The 23824-nt window shown below is 36.8% G+C and overlaps 1 protein-coding gene across 4 annotated transcripts in view; it reads right to left on the minus strand.

The window, feature by feature from the left end:
- The window catches only part of COL28A1 (collagen type XXVIII alpha 1 chain), a 65786-nt gene that overhangs the window by 20574 nt on the left and 21388 nt on the right, over positions 1-23824 (minus strand). For all 4 annotated transcript variants that reach the window (XM_040696538.2, XM_040696537.2, XM_040696536.2 and 1 more), the window contains exons 12-24: positions 19245-19313; positions 18574-18642; positions 17152-17220; positions 16212-16280; positions 15034-15102; positions 14391-14459; positions 13198-13266; positions 12048-12119; positions 9850-9921; positions 9155-9223; positions 6540-6608; positions 4221-4289; positions 2940-3008 (exon numbers count right to left, since the gene is read on the minus strand). In XM_040696538.2, the coding sequence (XP_040552472.1) occupies positions 2940-3008; positions 4221-4289; positions 6540-6608; positions 9155-9223; positions 9850-9921; positions 12048-12119; positions 13198-13266; positions 14391-14459; positions 15034-15102; positions 16212-16280; positions 17152-17220; positions 18574-18642; positions 19245-19313 (903 nt within the window). The remainder of the gene's footprint in view (positions 1-2939; positions 3009-4220; positions 4290-6539; positions 6609-9154; positions 9224-9849; positions 9922-12047; positions 12120-13197; positions 13267-14390; positions 14460-15033; positions 15103-16211; positions 16281-17151; positions 17221-18573; positions 18643-19244; positions 19314-23824) is intronic.

Raw genomic sequence — 23824 nt, forward strand, 5'->3', positions numbered from 1 at the left:
TGTTGTGTTACTGTGTAGATCCTCTTTGCTTCAGAAACCAGAAAGTAGTAAACCGGGACTACTGGGAGATTCACTTCAACAGTGCACTTCCAAACTAGAACACGCATATAGATCACCCAAGAAGTCTCTGTTTGTATGTGCCTCTTGCCTGAACTAGACTGATTGCAGGTTCTGAGTTCTTGCTCTTCTGACTGTATAATACAAAGCCCTTGTCAACATAGGAAGCCATATTCTATTAGCTTAATTCTGTCAACTTATGTGACAGTGAAGATGACTCCGTGGAAATGAGAAAGATATTTTCCTTTACATAACAGCACTGATTTGATGTGAAATTGTCAGAAAACACAAGAGGACAGTGATACCAATTTATCTCTTTGCCTTTGCCTAATCTTTTGCTGGCTTCTTTATAGACAATGAGTTAGGGTAGGAGTTCTCATTACTAGATATTCCATTATACTATTTCTGTCATAATCAAATACCATTAAACTCTAACAGCCTCGTATTTCTCACAGTTAATAATTTCACTTTTGCTCAATCAAATTCAGGTTGAAGTAGTGCCCTATTGCCAAATTTATTATTGATTAGCAATGTTCAATTAACAGAACATGGGTAATATTCCTTCATTTTGCCACAAGAAACTACCAATACACTTCCTTTACTAGCACCACTAATATACTTCAACTTTTACATCTGTAGGGATGGAAATAATTCTTAAGTTGTTCCTGGGTGAAGAAGTGACTGACAAGTCTGATAATGTGACATTTTATAAAAGAATATGCATAATACGCTTCAGTTGACAATGGTTTGTATTAGATGAATTAGCTGTATGTATTATAATAGGTAATCTATGGTTTATTCAAAAAATATATCTGATTATGTCAGGAGACTTACAGTGGTTTAAGGACATCTGTTAAAACAAAGACTAGATTCTGTATCTTCCAGCACAGAAAAAACAATGATATATTTCCTTTTATTTTACAGCTTTTCCCCCTTTTCATCTAATGCATTTCATAATACCATGCTGTACTTCTATCAGTCCTGATCTGATTTGAAACTTTAATTATAATTATAAAGCCAAAAAACTGCTTGACCCAACAATTACATGGATTCATGTTTATAAGTACAAAAGTTAGTTACTTTTAAGTTAGTCACTTTTTGATTTCTTATATTAGCCAAGCACTGTAATTTTCCTTCATTTATTTCTGTATGCTTTGCATATTTCTGATACTTTCCAGAAAAACAACCACAAACGTTGATTTAAAAATACCAGTGACGTAAAAATTCTCCTTTGGGAAATCCTACTGTAATTATTGTGGTGGTTTTGTTTCACTTAAAAGCAAACAAGCAAACAAACAAACAAACAAAAACCCTTTTAATTGCATCTTGGATTTGTTTAACTCAAATTTCCTTACATTTAATCCCTATATTCCTAATGAAATTTTGTTTTAAATTCCTGGGGTTTTTAATGTTTCAACCATGGTCATCTTAGTGAGTGATCACCTTATCTGATTACCTGACACAATCTCCTATTTTATTTTTCTGGAGGAAATACTACTCTCCAGAATTATGCAGTTAGGAGTAAAGGGGGAATTCCATATGTAAAGTTGTCCCTAGACACTTTGCAGCCATAAGTTATATTTTCATGTAATAACTGCTGTAATAATTTTCTACAGTATTCTAGGGTTTAAATGAAATGCTATTCTGCAGTAACAAGAAAAATATTTTGCAAGACTGTATTATATCAAGTGTAAAATCTTTATTTGGAAAAAAAAAAAACCCTCACATAAAATATCTACTTAGTTTTGCACTATCTGTTTTCTGCAAGTCTATACTGACTGCCATAAATGTAATTATGTTCCTTAGTCTTGGCATGTACCAATTACTTGGCATGTCTGTATTACTCAAGGTGGAATGTCTTGTACTGGTGAGTGGTAGCTCTGAACAGAAGCACAAATCCAGGTGTTTCGGGTCCCTATGATCAGACTATTGGTCATTCTAAGGATGAATGGCCTCCAGCTTTAACTTTGCTGTGGATATGTTTTTAAGACATTATTGCTATTGTTTATTTTTGATGGGAACTTTCATGTTCTGAGAACTGAAGTTAAAAGTTCTGTTTGGGGGAAAAAAAAGGTAATGTTTATTTTGCTTTCTACTACAACATGCTCTGTGTTTCCTATTTCACTTGTAATAAGGAAATCATTAATTAAACCACTCTGCAGGACACCATAAAGCAATTTCTAATATGATTTTACTCGTAATTTTCTTTTTTCCAAGTTTTTATAACATAGTAGCTACAATGTGACTTTTTAGACCAATTATACACAGCATAGAGCTTTGTAACACTTCAGCTATTTTGTGTTTCATGATAAAAAACAAACAAACAAACAAAAAAAAAAAACAAGCAAACTTGTAAGTGTTTCAGTGCTGAATTTCTAATCTCTTTATTGCTTCCTTTTGTTTGTGTGTTTGTTTTTTGCCATCAAGTTTGTCCTATAAAGTGATATTCATATATTCATTTTCAGTTAAGATCTACAGATTTCTCTTGGGAATCAATAGCTAGGAACTTTAAAAATACATCGCTGTTTCAGCTGTAATCACTATTTCTCCTTATTTGTTTGGAGCCTTGCCTTCTTATTGCAGTAGAAAAAAGGTGAGTAACTACTAAACAATATTCTGCCTGCACTGGATTCTGACTTTCATATGGAAATTCCAACACATAAAAACACTCTGATTCTTCAGGTGTACAGAAAATCTGAAGATATAAAGCAAGAACTGGTTTGCATCTATGAAGGTAGAAAAATCTATTGCAAGCTTCTCTTTTAACTGAAAAGCAAAGTGGGAGATGAAATTGCAGCATTTTGTCATTGAAATGCACTTCATAGGGAGATATCTGTCTACACTGTCTACTAGCCAGATGCACGTACTACCACTGTATGTACCTTTGGTCCAGGATCTCCCACACCTTTTGGGCCTTCTGGTCCTGGAGGGCCTACTGGTCCAGGAGGTCCCTGGTACAAGAAGAATATAGCATGTTAGTAGTTGTCCTAAAGAAGTAGTAGTTATGTTCTTCCACAAAGTAGAGAATTTCAGCAGTGGTTATTAATCTCTCTGTTTCCGTTGTATTTTCTCAACTTCACAATATTTTTATTGTGTACTGAGCAACAGTCATTGTTATTATTAGGAAGCCTAGACCTGAGTTCAGCCAACCCATTAAATACGGGTGTCAGTTCAGGACTAACATATTTCGATGTATTTGTATTTAAGTCTGTTCTGCTGAATTCCCTGCTCAATCCTTCACAACCCCTTCAGCTGTCCTTCATACTGCTGAAGGCATCCCTACCCTCCCTTTCAGCATTCAGAGGACAGATGTCTTTGCTCTATCAGAACTACTGAGTCTTAGCTACATAACTATTATTCATATCTGCTGATAGTTTACAGAGTTTACAGGCCACGAGGCAGGCAAAGTTGGCCTAAGAATGGGAAAGACACATGTTATCACCTTCAGACATTTCAAAGGTGTTTCAGTTTTTACTGAAGTTTGTGACTGACTTGCAGAGAAACAAGACTTTTGGAGCATTTGGATATAGGAGTCCTGCAATAAGCATAATTTAAGGAATACTACTGCTGAGTAAAGCTCTTTTTATTGTTTGGTCACTAGAAATGCAGCATGCGCACATACATGCATCTAAGTTTTCCATCCTGTAACTGGGCAGAGTATAACCAGCATTTGTATTCTTTTATTAATGAATGGTTTGGCCAAGCAGATGTTTTCTTTTGAAGACAAAATAAGGAAGGAAAAAAAAAAAAAAGGAATAGAGAGAAGGAAGGGAGGGACAGATGGAGGGAGGGAGGAACTCATAGCAATAAAGACAGTAAATACACATGAGCAGCCACGAAAACTTTAATGAAATTACATAAGATCCCTTTCATGATGCTGAAACAAAAGCAGTTCCGTTTATGCTCAGTTCTGATCGTCTGTAGATCTAGTGTTGTATCCAGGACAGGAAAGGACTGTAGAACAAATCTGAGATATTTAAAATTGGTGAAGGATGAAAGAGAAGTTCTTTCATCCTTCTTAGTTGAAGGATTCTTAGATCCTTCTAGACACTTAACTAAGTGACTAAATACAGAGCATACAAAGCAATTTTTATTTTTGTATAACACTAAGTACAGAATGTAATTATAAGAAATCAACAGTAAAGAATTAAAAATATACTTACTGCTTCACCTTTGTGGCCTTCGCCTTTTTCTCCACGGAGTCCAGGTGGTCCAGGTGGTCCTGGGTTGCCCTAAATACAAAATAATAAATCAGGCATTGTGCACGTAACCAGATCATCATAATGTAACACATTAAAAAGCCTCTGCCAGACACAGAGCCATTGATAACAACCCTCTGGCTGTGACCATCCAACCAATTCTTAATCCACTGAATTGTCCACCCTTTAAAACTATATATCTCCAATTTAGAGATAATTATGTCACATGGGATTGTGTCAAAGACCTTGCACAAGTCCACATAGATGTCATCAGTTACCCTTCCATTGTCCACTGAAGCAGTCACTCCATTGTAGGAAGGCCACCAGATTGGTCAGGAATGATCTGCCTTTGGTGAAGTCATGCTGGCTACCTCACATCACCTCCTCATCTTGCATGAGCCTTAACATAACTTCCAGAAGGATCTGTTCCATTATCTTCCCAGGCACAGACACGAGGTTTACTGGCCTGCTGTTTCTCAGCTCTTCCTTTCTCCCTTACTTTAAAATGGAAGGGATGTTTCTCTTTTTCCAGTCACCAGGGACGTTTCCTGACAGCTATGATTTTTTAAATATGATAAGAGTGGTTTGGCAACCACATCAGGCAGTTTCTTCAGGACCCTGGGATGCATGTCGTCTGACCCCACAGACGTGTATATGTTGTCTCATAAGGTGGTCTCTGACTTGCTCTTCTCTTACAGTGGGAGGAATTTTGTTCCCCTAGCCCCAACCTAGAAGTTCAGGTACATGATAAACGTGGGAGCTCTGACTTCCACCAAGGCAAAAAACTTGTTGAGTACCTCAGCCTTGTTCATTAAGGCCAGCTCTTTATTCTCATTTATCACAAAAGAAAATGCAATACTGTAATTTATCTCTCAAGGTACATTGGCAGTTTGCACTAAAGGTGTTCCTAGGTGACTGTTGAACCAATTGGAATTCCTTGTTGATGCTTGTAAGTCACACAACCATGCCAAAAATAAGCATGGCACGCATACAGCCATACAAGGAGCACTGCACATCCCTTTGCACTGTACTAGAGAACCAAGAAAGGTAAATGGACTCTACTGTAGATTGATGGAAGGTTAGTTCGTAGAATCATAGAAACTCAAAATAATTAAGTTTGGAAAAGACCACTAAGATCATCATCTAGTCCAACTGACAACTCATCACCACCATGCCTGCAAATCTGTCAGCTAAACCACATGTCACTCAGTGTCACATTTACATACTTCTCTGGGGATGATGACTCCACCACTTCCCTGTGCAGCCTGTTCCAATGCCTCACCACTCTTTCAGAGGAGAAATTTTTCCTAATATCCAGTGTGAACCTCCACTGGCACAACTTAAGGCCACTACCCTTCATCCTACCACCTGGGAGAAGAGATCAACTCCCACCTTGCTTCAACCTCCTTTCAGGTAGCTGTTGGAGAGTGATAAGGTTTTCCCTGAGCCTCCTCTTTTCCATATTGAACAATCCCTCTTCCCTCAGTTGCTCCTCATAAGACTTGTGTTCCAGACCCTTCAAAAGCTTCACTCCCCTTCTTTGGACACACTCCAGGGCCTCAATTAAAATCATAGAATATGAGTTCATCTCTATTTTTACTTTTAATTCCAGCATAGTAAAAAACCTGCCAAACAGATTTTCATTTAATCTTAGCAAACCACTGTAAACACCAAATACACGTTAACACATTCTCTACTTTAAGAACTGGGATTCTGTCAGGTAATTGGTTTTGCCATTAGTAACATAACTATACATCTATTTAAATCATAAATCTACTGCCAAATCTGCTATAGGAGACAGCTCTTAAGTTCAGATTATGTAACTGTTTGTGTGTTGTTTTGTTTGTTTTATTTTTAATGGCTGCATCAGAAATACAATAGAGATGGCTCAGGAGCATGTCTATGATTACTGCTTCTCACAGCACAGTTTTGTGGTATCTGGATAATATAATCTCAGTGACTCACAGTGAGTCAGTGTACTTGCAGCAAGGCAGGTGCCATTGTTGTCACTGATGCCATGCTGAATTAATTCATTAACACTACTTTCCTTTCCAGTGTACGTTTTAAAAGTATTTCCTGAAGCAGTAGAGACAGTTGCTTTGCTGCTCTTAAAAATAAATAAAAAGAGAAAATAATATAGACATAAATCCTGTGCCTATAGCTTTCACTTTCATAGACATCACCAGGCACAAAAATGTTGCTCAGGCAGTTTCTGCATTTTCACAAGAGCTTTGCACATGTCTCAGATTTCTTTGCTTTCCAACTTTGTCTCAAAATTCCTACCATTGGTCCCATTATTGAGTGTCCAGGAAATCCATCTTCTCCTGGTGGCCCAATAGGTCCTTGATCTCCCTATTTGAAAAGAAATAAAACCAAAGACATTTCCATTATTTTCATTGTTAATATTCAAGGCTTTATGGAAAGAACAAGTATTCAATTCCTTATGACACTGACATGACCATTGCTAAGCTAGGTAATATGAAATCAATACTTCTACAGGAAGTTTCTACTACCACAAGCTAGCACAGGCTGGTGTAAGACTGATGTAACCTTGTTCCTGCCAGAGCACAGAGGACAGCAAAGAAATTAAAAGTGATGGCAAAGACAGGGTATATTTAGAAAAGCTACAGATGCAATGGCACAGCATTTCAAAGTTACAAACTCCACAGGCTGAATTTATGAAGACCCAGGAAGAAACTTGAGTTTTTCTTCAGATGTGACCCAGAATAACTGTGGGTAATTTTAGCCCTGTCACTGGCTTTCTTGGAAAGCAAAGAGGCTTAGATTTCACTTTGCTCATGCTAACTCTTGGGCTTCTTCTGATGTTTAATTTATGGCAACAGATTTTTTACATTACATTAAGCATCATAAAAAGAAAGTTTTGGTTTCCAGTGAAACTTTTGCTATTTTTTAACAGTATTGAGAAATTGAGTATTTCAGGACATTCACTGGGGAATGCAGACCAAAGGTTCGGTCAAAACCATTCAGCAACTGTAACCATGAGAAAGGAATCTGAGGTAAAAACTGCTATCTAATGTTACTGTCTCCATATTAGTAACAGCATAATGTCTGTCTAGGGAAATGAACATCTAATCCCCAAAGGCGGGTGTAGCTCAAAATAAATAAATTTCCAAATACACAGCCACAGCTGTTCAGGAGTTAGACACAGACCTACTATTACATTAAATACTTTGCATATCTATACTAAAAAGACCTCAGACCATGACAACTCCTGGGACTGCAAAATATGCCATTTCCTCGCTTAATAAATTTATGCCTGGCTTCACTACTTCAGATACCAGGATGTTCCAAGATCCAAGAATGCTAACAAAACATTGTACTTTCCACAATGCAGAGAGAATACAGACCTGAACAGTCTGTTATATTTTTGAGCAGTTGGCAGAAACACAAGAGAAATTTGTTTAAACAAAAATATTATGGAACTAAATAGGCAAAGATTTTTATATATTCTAAAAATCAACTTGCACTTTATAAATACTCAGACTACTTATACTGATGTACTATTTTCTGCACTTAAAAGCCAGATATAAAATCTAGTAAAGAGTCTGAAAACTCCTGCAGGCTCCAGTGAATTTTTATTGTGGCTATTCTGCTATGAAGGTGTAACGAACTGTACTGAGCTGATCAAATTAGAGTGGAAAGGGCAATAAAGTCTACAAATTTATTATTTTTCAGCAAGAATGTCATACAAATGACTTGCTGGTCTATTCATAAATGTCACAGTAATGAAGAAAATGGCACTATGACAAGAAGGCTGAGTGGTGTCCTGAAACCTGTCTTCATGCAAGTCATATGTTACATCATGTCATGTATATTTTCTTGACATAAAGTTTTGCAAATTATTATGATTTTAATCTAAAATAAGACATATGAGCACCTCACACTCCTTTCTTTCTTCTCAGTAGTTGCATTTTTACTGCAGCTGTACCTTGAGCTTGTCCTCTCTTTCCTACCTCTTCTGTACACAAACCAGCTCAAACTACAACCTAGTTCTCTGTGATGTCCAATTGTCAGGCTGTTAAATACACTGCATATACAATACCTACATGTACACATGTGTAGGTGCAAATATATACTGAAGGAAGAAGAAAACTGGGGATGAAATGTCTTCAGTCACTGAATGTCCATTAGTGATTACTATACCAAAGCTGAAGAGCATCGATTAATGCTGAGGTTAATATTATAAAAACAGCCACTATTTTATTCATAAAATAAAAATGGGGATTTGTGAATATTCAAATGTTTTCAAAACCTTCAAAATTAATTTTACTGTTGCTAAAGCAGCATATTTTACTCAGAAGGACAAGTCCCATCCAATTCAAGTACATTTTTGCCATAGGTAAAGTGAAGGGGATGTAGCTCTAGTTATCTGGTATATGGCATTTCATTTAAAGTAGTGTATACAGTCCAGTTATTCACTTGAAAGTGACATACAAAGATTCACACACAAACATTCACTTCCAAAAAGTCTTACAGTTTAGCATACAACTCCTAGAACCACATAGACACCTTCCTGCAGCAGCTCACTGCTGCATTCAGGAAACCTTTAGACTTTCCAAGAAAAAAAAATGCATAAGAAAATGAGAAATAAGAGGACTTGAAACTGATTCATTTCAAAGTAGGGACCAATCCCTTTTTTATAAATGGCTTTAAGAAGCAATAACACCCATTAAGTCCAATACCATGTTAAACGGCCACCAAACACTACGTTAATTTTTGGTACTTCTTAGTACTCTTGACCTCTAAAATGCACTCAGCTTTGTTACTACAAAAAGAAATTCTTAATTCTTTAATTTACATCCCTTCACCCTTGACAGAAATGTGCACTAGAAAATGGCCAGTCTCTGGTCTCCAGCAGATGCATACTAGATAATCACCTTTGGTCCAGCAGGCCCCTCAATAGATGATCCATTAACACCAGGTGGCCCTCTCTCTCCTGGTTCACCCTATTATGAAATAGAATAACTCACATTTAAACAGCATAATTTTCTGCACAAGTAACATCTCTTTTTAAAATATTATCAACACTTTATATTGTAAAAACATCCATAAAACTTTACATAAAAATTGACAGTATTTGGGAAAAAAACAGAAATCAACTTACTGCACTTGTGGAAGGTGGTCCAATGTTCAAGTTTTAAATAACTATTGGTTTAGCTGTATATTTGATTTTTTTAAATGGTAACTAATTTTTTGTGTCTGCCCTACTGAGCCAGAAGAATAACCAGAACACTTGTATTATTTCAGTTTACTTATCATTCAAAGTAATACTACACACAAAATACTCTGATAGAAAGCTAATGTTTCCAAGACAAAATTTGCTAAATGTTTATTATTAGAATCACTCTGACAATTTTAATCTAGCTTCTCAGTGATCAAGCATAACTATAAAGTTTATAATTACATGTTTTCCTGTTCTTTCTCTCCTCAGGACTCTTATGTCATTTAGGACAAACAGGACAAACAACAGAATTGTTTTGGCTTTTTAAAGCATGGTATGCTTGAGAAATTCATACATTAAATATATCCTGTAGATTTTTATATGAAATATAAAGTGAAAGAAGCAGCTTACTTTTGGTCCAGCTAGGCCTTTTTCCCCTTTAGAACCAGTCGGTCCCCGGGATCCTTTTTCTCCTGGGTCACCCTGAAGAAAGCAAAGCTTTGGTTTAGATCAAAGCAAAGTTTCATTCACAGCTGAATGATGCCCATAATTAGAAAGGTATTTAGATGCTTCATTCAATCTGAAATCACACTCAGTTTTAGAATCTGCTCCAAATGTCTTAAATTTAACTAGATGAGTGATAAAAACATTTGTTTACTCATACATCTTTCCAATCTTTTAATTTCATATTTAGACATCTAAACAGCCACATCATTTACCTTAGTTCCTCCTCTTTCCATATTAGCATGCTGAGATAATCATAAAATGGCTTAGGTTCCACATCTTACATTAGGTTTAGGAAAATTATCTAGGAAAATTTTGATTTTTTTGCATAATATCAACCAAATTAGTGTATTAGAATGATTGCAGGTAATTCAGAAAGTGGAAAATAGATTAAAATGAAGTTTAAACATTCATCTTTGATTTGAGCTCTTGGTGTACGTGGTAGTACAGAGACTGCTGTTGTTTAGCATCCCTGAGGGTCCCATTTCTGCAAGACATCTTCCCACTGGCACAAAACTGCCGTAACATCTCTGTGCCCACTGTTCACTGCAGACATCAAACTGTTCTTTGCATTGTCCTGCATACACAAGGTAGCTGCTAAGTGCTAACATTTTCAGTTATAATGAACTATGACAATGAAGGTGATAATATCAAGATGATCATAAGAATAATGTACATGAAAGAAAAAAATCAGCATTGTCAAGTACAAAAGCTAAATGTGACTTTAACTCAACCTATACTCTCAATTCTGATGTATTTTCCTGATACACCAACTGCCTCATTTCGAAGAACTCTAATAGTAGGTGATTTCCAATTTTTTTTTTAAATTTATTTTTGAAGTAACAACACAAATGCCACATATTTATCCACAGTGGAAGGTTGGTATTTGCAATGCCCTTGCAGCTGAAAAAACATGAAGTTGCATCCTTAATAGGTGCTATTTACAGCTATTCAGATACTTTCTGATGTAAGATTTACAGTCAAAAAAATACTGATTTGCTTACACTGAATAATAGAATCATAGAATGGCTTGGGTTGAAAAGGGCCACAATAATCATCCAGTTTCAACCCCCTGCCATGGACATGGTCGCCAACCACCAGACCAGGCTGCTCAGAGCCACATACAGCCTGGCCTTGAATGCCTCCAGGGATGGGGCATCCACAACCTCCTTGGGCAACCTGTTCCAGTGCTTCACCACCCAATTTGTGAAAAATTTCCTCCTAAAATCCAACCTGAACTTCCCCAGTCTTAGTTTAAAACCATTCTCCCATGTCCTGCCACTATCCACCCCTGTAAACTGTCGTACCCCCTCCTGTTCATACACTGCCTTCAAATATTGGAAGGTCACAATTAGTTCTCCCCAGAGTCACGTTCAGTTCGTCAGTTCAATATGTCAGTAAGGTGCTACCCTCCTATAAAGCTGCACAGTAGCAGATTTTGAAGGCCCCTGGATTGCCAGCAGCCATTCAACAACTAGCCAAAGCAATGAGTTTTGCTCAGTCAGCAGCTTATTCTCTTTGGATGAAGTAAAATTAAAACCCTCCTCCTTGCACTAAATTGACTGCATTGGTCACTTTGATTTGCTGCCCTCTAAACTTCTTTCTACCACACTGAATTTATTAACTTTTTTTGTAACATGCCTGAGATTCTCTTAAAATCTCAGAATTTCCCTTGGAAACAAGGAGCTTTGGTTTTGGCTCTTTGTGGCAGTTCAGATACCATGCTGGAAGACTTTAGCTACAGCTCACAACAGTTCTAGATACTGCAGGCTACATCAATTTAGCCTGATTTCTTTGTGTCAGGAAAATTTGAACAAACTATAACACACAAGCTATCTGTTGTGAAGACTCCGAAAATTAATGGAAGTCAACAGTCCACAAAAGGCAGGACTGCTAAAATAGCTGCATATTCAGATGACAGTCACTGTTAACAAAATTTGCTGGAATCATCTCAACTATCAGACTCCCTTTTCCCTGACAAATCTATGGCACATGCCATCCCCCAGGTTGAACTGCTTGTCATTAAATATCTGTAAAGTACTGAAGGCCAAGGTTGGTCTTCTTTTGTCTAAGGCTTTTATATGCAGGAAAACACATTTTCTTACCTTTTTGCCTGGATTCCCAGAGTCTCCCACATCTCCCTTGTCTCCTGGGAGTCCTGGTGGTCCTATGTCTCCCTTAGAGAAGAATAAATAATGGTATCTGCATGCATCAATAAATCATTTTATTCTGTAAAATGGTTCTAACAGTGTGTTAGAATGTTAATTCATTAGATACAATATTTTTTTCTCAGGTAAAGGTTGTTATTCCCAGTAAGTTAAATATTCTATAGATCCAGAAAGATAAGCGTTCTGAATTTCTTTTAAAGCCTTCCACCTACTTCTTAAACCTTGGTTTTGTACTAAATAAATTTACATTTATTCAGCCAGTAAAAACATGGATGAAAATTGATTGTTATTCTGTGCACAACGTTAACATAATAAAAAAGCAATTTTCTTGCAAAGTCAAACACTTGGGACTGAAGGACTGCTCAGTCCAAAATGCCTGTCTAAACTAATCATTTTTCTTGTGAATTTGTGTTAGTATTTGGTTTATCTGAATATATTGCATTGCATGAGTTGGATAATGCTCACAGACTGGTTTGTTCCATAAATGAAGGTGGGGATTGAAGACTACCCTTGCTTGTTGTATAAACTGGTCTAGGCATTGCTTCTAAGACAGGCCTTGATACAAAGAGTTGAAAATATCTATAGGAACTAGTCCTGCCCAGTGCTTCTTCCATGAAAAAAATCACCAAACCCAAATGTCCATGTCACTTCACCCAAATTTGGGGGAATTCCTATTTGAAGTGGCAAGGTCCTTGTGCACAGCTGAAGTGAAAGCTGTAAGCGCTTACCATCTTTTCTCATATGAAAATAGTATGAGCACTGCCATCAAATAAGACTGCATTTTTTCCAGTCATTGTAGAGGAATAGAGGTAGCAGCAGCCTTTCTAACAGACCACAGAGATATCTCACTAGCTTAGAAGAGATGGGAACAAACTCTTTCTGTTATGGTTGCAGTAATGGTCTTAGGAGCATGGGAGCCTTAGAAGAACATTTTGATTTTAAAGGGTAGAAATTTGAAGATACGGGAATCTCTGTATCTCATATTTTTGATCATGGTTAATTTATAGAAATAAAATCTTCTGCTGTTCATCAGTAACCTGGGAAAAAATTAGAATTCATTGTAAGAAACAATTAAAAACAGGCTCACTTTTAGCCCTCGTAGTCCAACTGTTGGGAGTCCTGGTTCTCCTTTTTGTCCACGTTCACCTCGTTGACCCTAATAACAAAAAACACTTCTGTTTGACAAGGCATACAATCTAACTTCATTCATTACGTGTATTACTTAAATAACTTCTTTACACATAGAAATGGTCAAATTTTCAGCCAAGTAATTTTTTACTGGAATATTCTTTTCTGTCAAAACTCCAGTAATTTGTAGGACTGCATCTATTTTATTCAGCCATGCAGTAGTTTATAAAACTAGTTCTTCCTAAAGAAATAGGAATTTAATTTTCCAGTTACACTTTTCAGATTGGTTTTCACAGTAAGGAAAATGGTTTCATATTTAACATGTTTCAGAACTACCTATTTTTCCCTACATCACTATTAAACATCGTTGCTGTGACTGCTACTTACATGCCACAGTAATGTCCATATAAACATGACTGTACTTCTCGCTGCTTTTGTTGGAGTCACTACTGTGATTACTGTGATCCTTTTGTAAATCAAGATGATTACAAAGCATACATCCACTTTACAATTTATCTGTTCATTCCATTTGCTCTCCTGAATATTTTGCCAAATACCCTTTTTCTTCTCATGCGGCTCTTACCTGACACTAGACATTGCTAGAGGCTTGGACTTTGGAAATAGTAATTCTTTACGCTTATTTTCTCATTCTCATTCTACTTCTTGCTATGGTGCAATGTTGCCTACTAAATACATTTAACCTCTTTTCTCTCTCCTAGTGTTTCTACCTTTGGTTTTCGTTCTCTCTCACAGACACTGTGGAAGGCCGAAGGATAGACAAGTCTAACAAGTTTCCAAATCATCACTGGTTTACAGCTAAATAGCTTACTAAAATTATATATTTAAATGCAATATGTATGAGGCACCAAATGCATTTGATAGAAACATGTCTGAAAGATACTTTGTTTATAAATTTGTGTTCATCTAGAAGCTAAAATCCACATTCAAAAAGCAGAAGTCTCATGCTCCACTTTGAAAACATGAGTGTTTTTTCCCTCAAAGATTCAAAAGCGAATTGTTATTTTCAATGAACTATTCTCCAGTAAACTTTTGCATCTCACAAAGCACACTCTTGAAAATCTGGCACAGATACATCGCTTGTTGCTTCTTGCTAGTGATAGATATTTTTTTAAATAATGTATAAGCCATTACCTTTGGACCTGGTGAACCAAGACCTCGAGATCCTTTTGCCCCAGGATTTCCTGGTGGACCCTGTATACCCTATAAAACAAAAATGCATTATATTCTTCTATATTTGAAATTAACCATGAGTCTATCAGCTTACAATTATTTTATTTCTTCACTATCATCCACATGGGGATTTTACAGCCTTATCCAAGTGTAAGACCAGAGTTACTGCTTAGGGAGAAAGTAAATGGGAAGCATCTCAGTATCTGCATGTAAGATCTGATTCACTGGTACAGTGCGTTGTAAGCATGAACTTTAATCTTCTTTCCTAAAAACAAAACAAAACAAAAACCAAAAACACAAAGCAAAATATCTTTTTGGACATTTCTGTTATTCTCCATCCACCTATTCAAGGCTGTGTTCAAGCTTCAACAGAGCTTGAAATTCAGAACTGGTGGACTTCAGGGGTAGTTCTTTGTTCAGTCGTGGCTGGGTCTCTATGAAAAGACTAGATGAAATGCAGGACAGATCACACAGTATATATCTAGGCTGTTTATAGGTTTCCTCTGACTTAAGAATGAAACAGACAAATACATGATTCAGCTCATGCTAGCTGTCTCCAGCATATCTGCAGCTCAATGTCTGTCTGTCCCTGATTCAAATTTACCTGGCTTCCTGGATTACCAAATCCTGGTGGTCCTGCTGGGCCCCGTGGTCCTACCTGGCCTTGTTCACCCTATACAAAAAGTATTCCAGAGAGCTAAATTGCAATAAACCATGTTAGCTTAATTAAACATGCTTAAATTAATCACAGAGCAGTAGTCCCTCAAGCTGTATGATTTTGAATTATGCTGCTTCTTTTTGAGTGAAATGAGAATTTTGAATAGAATCATAGAATGGCTTGGGTTGTAAGGGACCCCAAGGATCATCAAGTTCCAACCTCCTGCCACAATACCTTAAAGTCTGCTTGTGATCTAATAAAAGTACAACTTCTTCATTCCTTCAAACACTATCTCATTTATAATGAAAGCTAGAAGGATCTGTAGCTTATATTTGCAGACAGATTCATTTCAAGGATTTTCTTGCATTGAAATATACAGTTTCTTGCATAACACTCAGAAGAAAAGCTTGTGACCATAAAGACAGCAGTTGGAGAATATTTTTGTCAAGTGGTATTACAGGGGGTTTGTCAAGTGGTATTACAAGGGGTTTGTACAGCACTTAAGGAGGGAATAGAGGAATTATGGTGGGGAGGTATTGGGAAGGTATGGGTACTGCGAGTGGCACAGACCCACAGAGATATCCAGGATGTATGACACCAGTCCCTAGCAAACAGTAATTAATTTCACCAGAAAATCTTAATTACTGAAATTGTTCCACATACTTACTACCCTGGCCATCACTACATTTTTGTGAGCCTGGGCACCAAAAAGCTAACACATTTCAGAAGCCAGAGTGTTTCTTTGCCTGTTTCAGGTCCATTAGACTATGTGACTGAAAGTGTGTTCAATATTTTTTAAATATTCAAATGGCATTTTATACAACATTTTGGAAATAAGTTTATGTGGAACAAAAAAAGTCTATTTCTTCCCTTATACCCCCTAATGCACAGAATACAGTGCTTGGTGCTTGCAGTTAACATTATGAGACTCATTTATTGATATTGATAAACACAGTCTACGAAGCTGCGTTGAATGGTATAAAGTAGTTCCTGAGATTTCAGGATTCACACAGATTCCTGAGATTCACACAACTGTTCTGCACTTTTGTAAATAATTCATCATTAATTTACTATATATATAAAACTAACTATAAGTATGATTAGGAAAATATTCTGTCCCTCACCTTGTCACCTTTTATTGTTTGACCTGGCAGTCCCACTGGACCAACACTGCCTTTAGAGCCTTTTTCACCCTAGAAATATGCAAAAGTTTGGAACTGTATTAAGGAATTTATAAAGAACACCCAAGACAAACTGATCAGCACAATGTGGATAATGAGGAAAAAAGTATTCCTTTGCAAACAAGACAAACCGTCAATGGAATTACCAGTTTTACAGAAAAGCAATTCAACTACAGATCATAATTTCATCTGCATTCATTATGTTGTTGAACAGAGCTTCAAAAGGAGAAAACTAAACTCTAGGAAATGGGAAGGCACACTTTGAGAATGCAAAAATAAGTTCATTTTGTAAGTAACTAGAGCAGTTCAGAACCTTTCAGTGCAAGGAAATGGCTAACATCATTTCCATGAAAGGAAGAAAAATCTGCTTTATTTAGTAGTTCAAGGCTCTAGAGGATCTTGAAGTCACTCAGAAGGATTCTGATGAGAAGTCCAGTCACAATTTAACCATAAATCTTTTCTTGTTTCTATTTATTTTTTAAAAAAAGAATGTTTACATATATTAACAAGTGCCATTAATGAGGTAACTGTCCACAGAGACTCATATAACCCATTTTTTAGCTTCCCAAAATGGTATGACAGAAAGAAAACAGTTCCTGAGTGTTTTCTTCCAATAAAGAACATAGATAGTTTTTCAGAAGACAACGGTAACAAAAATAAGATATCTTATTAGACACATAAATAAGACAAACACTGACTTCTTGAGAAGAACAGTACAGATCTTTCGTAATTATCTTGATAGAGTTTTGAACTAGGAGGGATATTCAGAGAGCACAGTGAATCAGAAGACCAAGACTGGAATAACCAATGCTCTTGAATAACTTAGACTTTACAGCAAATTCACCCCACAATGTTGAAAAAGAAATAAATTCCATAAACCTACCTTTTGGCCTTGAATACCCTCTCCTGGGATACCTCTCTCACCTGGCAGACCATCAGGGCCACGTGGTCCCTGTAAGAAAAGAAAAAAAACTGGATGACATCAGCATTTCATTTCTTACTGTCTTTTTCTCTAACTTGCTGATAGAGCTCCTAGCAACTCTTACGACACCGATAGCAACAGTTCCACAACAGCTGGCTGAGTCCAGGTGTTTAAAAAAAAATTGTAGTAAGCCATAATTGGAGGATTCGATTAGAAGAAGCTAATGCTGAAATGCTTTGAATGAGATAACGTATAAATGTTTAAAATGGTATCTTTAAAACCCAAGGGTAACTGTGGAATAAATTACAGTAATGATATTTACTGCTGTGAAATTTATTACCTATAATCTAATTTACCTGAAATGATGTCAGTCACTAATTTGAACATAATATTTTTTTGCCATGCAAAATGACTGGCTCAACATACATACTCAGAGAATGTCAACTTTGGTTTAAATAAATACTAATTATTTTTTATTATGGTAGTAATTCCTGTTCTTCCACAGAAATCATCTCTTTTATTATTTAAATGTATTGAAGAGTTTTTAAGGATGATCTTGGTTAAATTAAAATGCTCCCACTTTTTTTTTTTTTTTTTTTTGTGGGAAAAAAGTCTTTTACTATCACTAGGAGAAACTCAATACTAATATTGGAATGCTTTCTAGTAGCTATTTACATTTGTGGCTTCTTAGTTAACTATCTTTTTGTGATTTTTAATGGAATAAGAGAACTACACATTTCATACTCTGACCAGCAGGAAGAAAAAGCCTCCAGCAAGCACTTGTTAACAATGAAAGAAAGAGTGCAATCCTTTGCAAAAAACAAAAAATACCTTCCAAGGAAGCTATTAGAAAAAGAGAACTGTTTCTCAAAGCTACAAAAAACTTGCTAAAAGTGACTTGCTCTAACTCGGGAGTTAAAAATATAAGTAAAAGCATATCATTTTGGAGCTTTCTATTTTATGCAAATCACATTACAGATAAAAGTTGCAGAATATCTCAGCTCCTAGATTTTCACCTTCTTAGAGTAATATTTTGGACTATTTTTAAATACATCCTTATCTCAGAAAAGTAGGAGTACACCTATTAACATACAATTCCATGCCTGTCTGCAAACGGAATACTGTAATCTTGCTCACAGGGACCAAATAATTTTTTATTTCGCCAGAACAAATTTGGACATGACTTAATTCTCCTACTCTGGTAAACCACACAACATTACTGTTGCAATATTGGGCTGGCATTGTCAAAAATATCCCTGTTGCTCTAGGTTATGGAGAGGGGTTTATGGAATCAGTGGAGCAGCTGCTGTTGATCACTAAGGCTTACTAAAGCTCACAAAGGCTAACTTATTTTCACTTCCAATACATGTATCAGTGACTTACTGTCATTCCTGGCTCACCAATTCCAGGAGGTCCTGGAGGTCCAATTTTACCTTCTAGACCTTGAGAACCCTTGTGAAAAATAATTAGAAAGTTCAGTTTTAGTTCAATTTGATGTTTCTGAAAAGAAAAACATTTATATACATAGATGACTTAATCATGTCATCAGAAAGGTCTGAAATCAAACATATAGAATCTCTTGAAGTAAAACAAATATAGAAGATAAATTAGTAGCATTTCAAAATACATTTCAGTTAACACTTAGAATCCAAGATTGTATTTCAGCCCTCATGCCAACAGCAAAGGTTAGAAGAATATATTGGTTCACTAGTGAAGACATAGTAAGACAAATCTGTCACTTGATTGTATATTCAGTGATTGAGATGTATTTCTATGCCTTGAAATATGTTTACTCATTAGTGCTTGACTCTGACCTCACACATTCAATCCTCATTTAAATGGTATTATGTCTGACATATTTCAGCACAATCATAATGAAAACTTAAGGTTGTGCAAAAGGCCTCAATCCTATGTAAACATGCAAATCTGTCAATATGATACAAGTTTTATATTTAAAGAATTTGAGTTTGATAAAACAGTAAGCGAAAACTGTCACCCAAAAATGTTTGTACATTGTTAGCACTTTATTGGATGTGCATGTAATTGAGACTTACCTTGGGTCCTGGCTCTCCAATGCCAGGGACTCCTGGAGGACCATAGGGACCTAAAGGACCTTGTTCTCCCTAGAAGAAAAAACATGGAAGGAGTCTCCTAATGCAATTGTCTCTTTTCTTAATCAAATTCCCCCAGTGTACCTGTCCACTCCACTGTTTAGGGCTGGTGAAATACGTATTTTAAGTTGAATAATTAAATCTTTCAGAATGGAATGTTTTGGTTAGTAGCAAGGTCAGCATCCCAGCAATAAAAGTTGCTGCAGTAGATAATGACGTTAAAAACCATTTGAAATATATTTGCTCCCAATCATGTATTTGGTTCTGACTTCATTCAGTAATTTGGTAGTGCTTCTTTTGCTCCTTTTATTTCCAGAGAGATGTTCATTTGGAAATTGAGCTACATTTATGTTTTAAACATAGGACTAAAACTTTTTTCACCGTATAACTGTCGTTCTTAGTGTTATCTTTGAAACAGCTCCTAATACTCTCGTAGGTTTAATAAATTTCTAATAAATCCATCATATCTTTTATAGAAAACAAGCATCAGATCCCCTCAAAACAGACACTTGGAGATATAAGCAGGAGTCAGGCAGATACAACCCTTTGCAGTCTGAGCTTCGTTGCATGGAGTACCTGCCATAGACTGATGCTACAAATGCTAGTCCTGGCACAACGGTGGATAGATTCTGAAATCACTGCCTTAAAACGTTATTAAGATCCAATTTAACCTAAGTAATTATCAGATTAAAACTTCATGTAACTAATGTAGTAATTATTTCCAATTAGTTGCAACCTAAAGAGCTTAAAGTTCTCCAAAGCAGAACAAGCTCAGTTAGTTAATAACAGATATACATTCTCCTTCCACGCACTTCACACAGATTACAACCACTGTGATGAACAGGCTCCACACTGCTCTGTTCAGAAATTCCAATAAATCTGCTATGATATCCCCACATTCATTTGCCCCAGGGCCCTGGTACAACAAGGGACCTTGAGTATGACCTCACTGGGCTTACGTGTGTTTAAATACATACTATTTCCAGTACGTAGGAAGGCTAACCACTCAATACTAACAATTTCTTGGAAGATTAAGGCTCAGCTGGAAATTCAAGCATTATAGTTAGTGAAAACTATGCATTCTGTGATACTATAGGCACAAAGAATTCCAAAGTAATTTTATCTCAACCGAAGAATAACATGCCTCAAATGCATTTTCATTTTATTTCTAGAAAGTTCATACAATGAACATCTACAAATTCAAAGACAATTTAGAATTCCTTATTAGTAGGATAGTCTGGGATAACTATAGAACGATATGATAATTTGAAGAATAGCTACAAAATTTAATGCTTATTCAAAAAGATAATTCTTATCAGGCAGATAAAAATCAGAGAAAGCTGGTACAACTTTGAAACCATACATAACCCAGAAGAGTTGAGAAACTAATAGGATAGGACATCCATACTGCTTCAGTGTGCATTCTGTGCATGTAGCTCTTGCCAAAATATAGGATGTAACAACAAAGTTTAATGTATTTCTTGATACGGTTTACCATCTGGATTAAATAACTGTAATTATTTTCATGAAGGCTTTGGACCAGAGTCCCAAGTCAGAGCATATCCAGATTATCATAAATGATGCATTTCTTTACTGATATAACAAAAATTAGAATAATAGATTCAGAGAATAACTGAATGAAAAGTGACCCACAAGGACCATTGAGTCTATCTCCTGGCTTCACACAGGACCACCCAGAATCCAAACTCAGTGTCTGAGAGCATTGTTCAAACACCCATTGAACTCCAGCATCTTGGTGACGTGACCACTGCACTGGGCAGCCTGTTCCATGCCCACCACTCTGTGGTGCAGACCCTCTCCCTAACCCCCAACTGCCCCTCCCCTGACAGCTCCATGCCGTTCCTTCGAGGCCCTGTTGCTGTCACCACAGAGCAGAGCTCAGCACTGAACAAACCAAGTGAACTCAACCACTACTCATTTGTCTTTCTCTCTAGACCCTTCACCATCTTTGAACCCCTCCTTTAGACACCCTCCAACAGATTTATGCTCTTTTTATAATGCAGTGCCTAAAACTGCTCACAGTGCTTGACCACACCATGAGGCCACAGCAGAGAAGAGTGGGACAAACTCTCCCAGCTGGCACTGCTGGGCCTGTTGCACTCCAGGTTAGAGTTGGCCTGTTTTGTTCATAGCTGTTTTGTTTTTTTCTCCTCAAAAGACCCATCTTCTGGACATCCAGTTCCCCCATGGAATTAATTTGGAATTAAACATAATGTCCTTCTAAATTCAGCTGATCAAAACCAATTTTTATTATTTCCCATCAGCAGGAAATTTAGAGAAGGCCAAGAATAATACAACTAAAGCTAGTACTGGCCTTCACTTTAATTCTCTTTACAAACTCTATTTTAAGCACTGCTGTCCTTTAAGTGAACAGTTAGCTGAATTTTAGGGAAATGTTTTATACTATTTCTTTAGAAAATAATATACACAAAAAGCCACATTTTCAGAAGTGACTTAGAAGCCCCCTTTTCATTTCCAAAAGGAGTCATTTTGCCTACTGAATTTCATTACTGTTGACAGATCACAATGACTCAAGTATTAATGGAAGTTCAGCATCTGAGTGTGCATCGGTTTGTAGAGGTGCAGAATGGTACCAGCTGTCTCAGCACTGCAGTAGGGCACACTCAGATGAAGCACACCCCATGGTGTGCTCCACTTCCAGTACAAAAGTATCCCCGTGGGATATGGCAGCCTGGAAAGGTGACACAACATAAATAGTTGACTACCGCTGTCTCCCCACTTTCTGAGCCTGCATCAGAAGACTACTGAAGTAAGTGCACTTTGATTCAACAGGCTTTGAGCAAGTTGGTTTCTTTGTACGGATGGGGAAGTCCAGAAGGTGGCACAGCAATTGCCTTGGTTTCTCTTTCCTCCATTATCCATTGTCACTGAGAATCTCTCTCACTCCTTTTAGTATTCTGCAAGACTTGCTTAAAACATGCTAGTGTGATAACCATTCCTCCCACTAAATTCACATGCTGACAGGATGAGCTCAATTTGACAACTGCTGGAATGGGATCCCAGCTCTGGCCTCCAGCCTGAGCAGCTGTAGGCTCTGCCAGGGATCACATCCACAAGAAATGCCCTCTCACCCTGCTACTGCTAGAAATGGTGCACACACACACGTTGACAAGCCAGCTGTAGCTGCTGCTGAACTTGGTGCTTGTTTTTCCCAAGGGCACAGCCGCATATTTATGTTTTGCCATGGTGCTTCCCTCCTGTGCTCTCTTCCCATCCGTCCCTCTCACACATTCACTCACAAAGATCTGAGTAGGAAGCCATGGTCAGGCTAAACATATTGGCTTCTTTTGTCAAAGCAAAACCTGGAATCATGTAGGAACGTGTTCCATTCTGAAAAATGGCATTTGGTAAATACAGGCTCCTCTCTCAGCTGAAACAATAAACCACGTCCCTTTGTTCCATTTGGAAAGTGTTTCATATCTATTTATGGCAGGTTCTGACAGAACTTTCCAAAGACAATAACTCTGAGGAATGCTTCCAGTTACAAATCATTTGTTCCTTCTCAAGTTCACCCATGTGTTAGAGCTACGCTAATACACGTGCTGTCTTAATGGGAGTCCGAGTGAAGTTTATATTCTTCCAAATGCTCATTTATAATCATGATAAAAAACTATACACTTTTCTCTTCAATAACTGGTGCCCTCTAATGAGCTTCACGGCAGCTTTCTTCATAGGCATTAGTGCAGATGTTATAAGGAGGCATTAGAATAAATAGAATCTAGGCTAGTATGACAATTTCAATTTTGGTAGATTTTTTATGCTTTGATAAAGGAGAATCCCTGAAGATGACTGGAAAAGAAAACCTTTCCCAGAAAGGAAGCAAAATCAGAAACTTAAACTATTTCTATCTGTTCTAAAGACAGTGTAATTCTAACTTCACATTATTAATAATATGAATTACTAATAAGGCTGGCATTAATCTTCTGCAGCCATGGTTCTACAGTTAATACAAAATTTATTAAAACAATTAATTGCTCTCAGTGATATTACTGACACTCAGAGGTAAAATTCTGCTTTCCAGAATAGCCTCCTTGTCATTACCTTTTTTTGTTGTTGTTGTTGCTGTTGAACACTACTCAAATTCTACTTTCCTTCTCTGTTGGGATTTTTCTTCAAGCTGCATGTAATATCAACTAGAGCAACAGGAAGGGAAACTTCACTCCATCTGAGCTTAACATTTTAACATTAAAACTAGAGAATTTGGGGAATATAATTAACAGTCTAACCCTCAGCAAAGAGTTTGTTATGATTAGCTCTGCTATAAATAAGTTCTTCGCTTTTAAGAAAGCAAGTACACACTGCAAGGAACAGAAAGACTGTATTTCAGAGTCCTTAATGCTATAATGATTGAGCTATAACAATTGAGCTAAAGTGAAAAATAACCTTTCAAATTTAATGGTCTTCTTTTCAAAGAAAACAGTAGGAACAGCAATGTAAGCAGACACAGATATTTAATAGATATTACTGATATTTTACATTTC

The sequence above is a fragment of the Gallus gallus genome, chromosome 2 (assembly GCF_016699485.2).
Source record: "Gallus gallus isolate bGalGal1 chromosome 2, bGalGal1.mat.broiler.GRCg7b, whole genome shotgun sequence".
In the NCBI taxonomy this organism is placed as follows: Eukaryota; Metazoa; Chordata; class Aves; order Galliformes; family Phasianidae; genus Gallus; species Gallus gallus.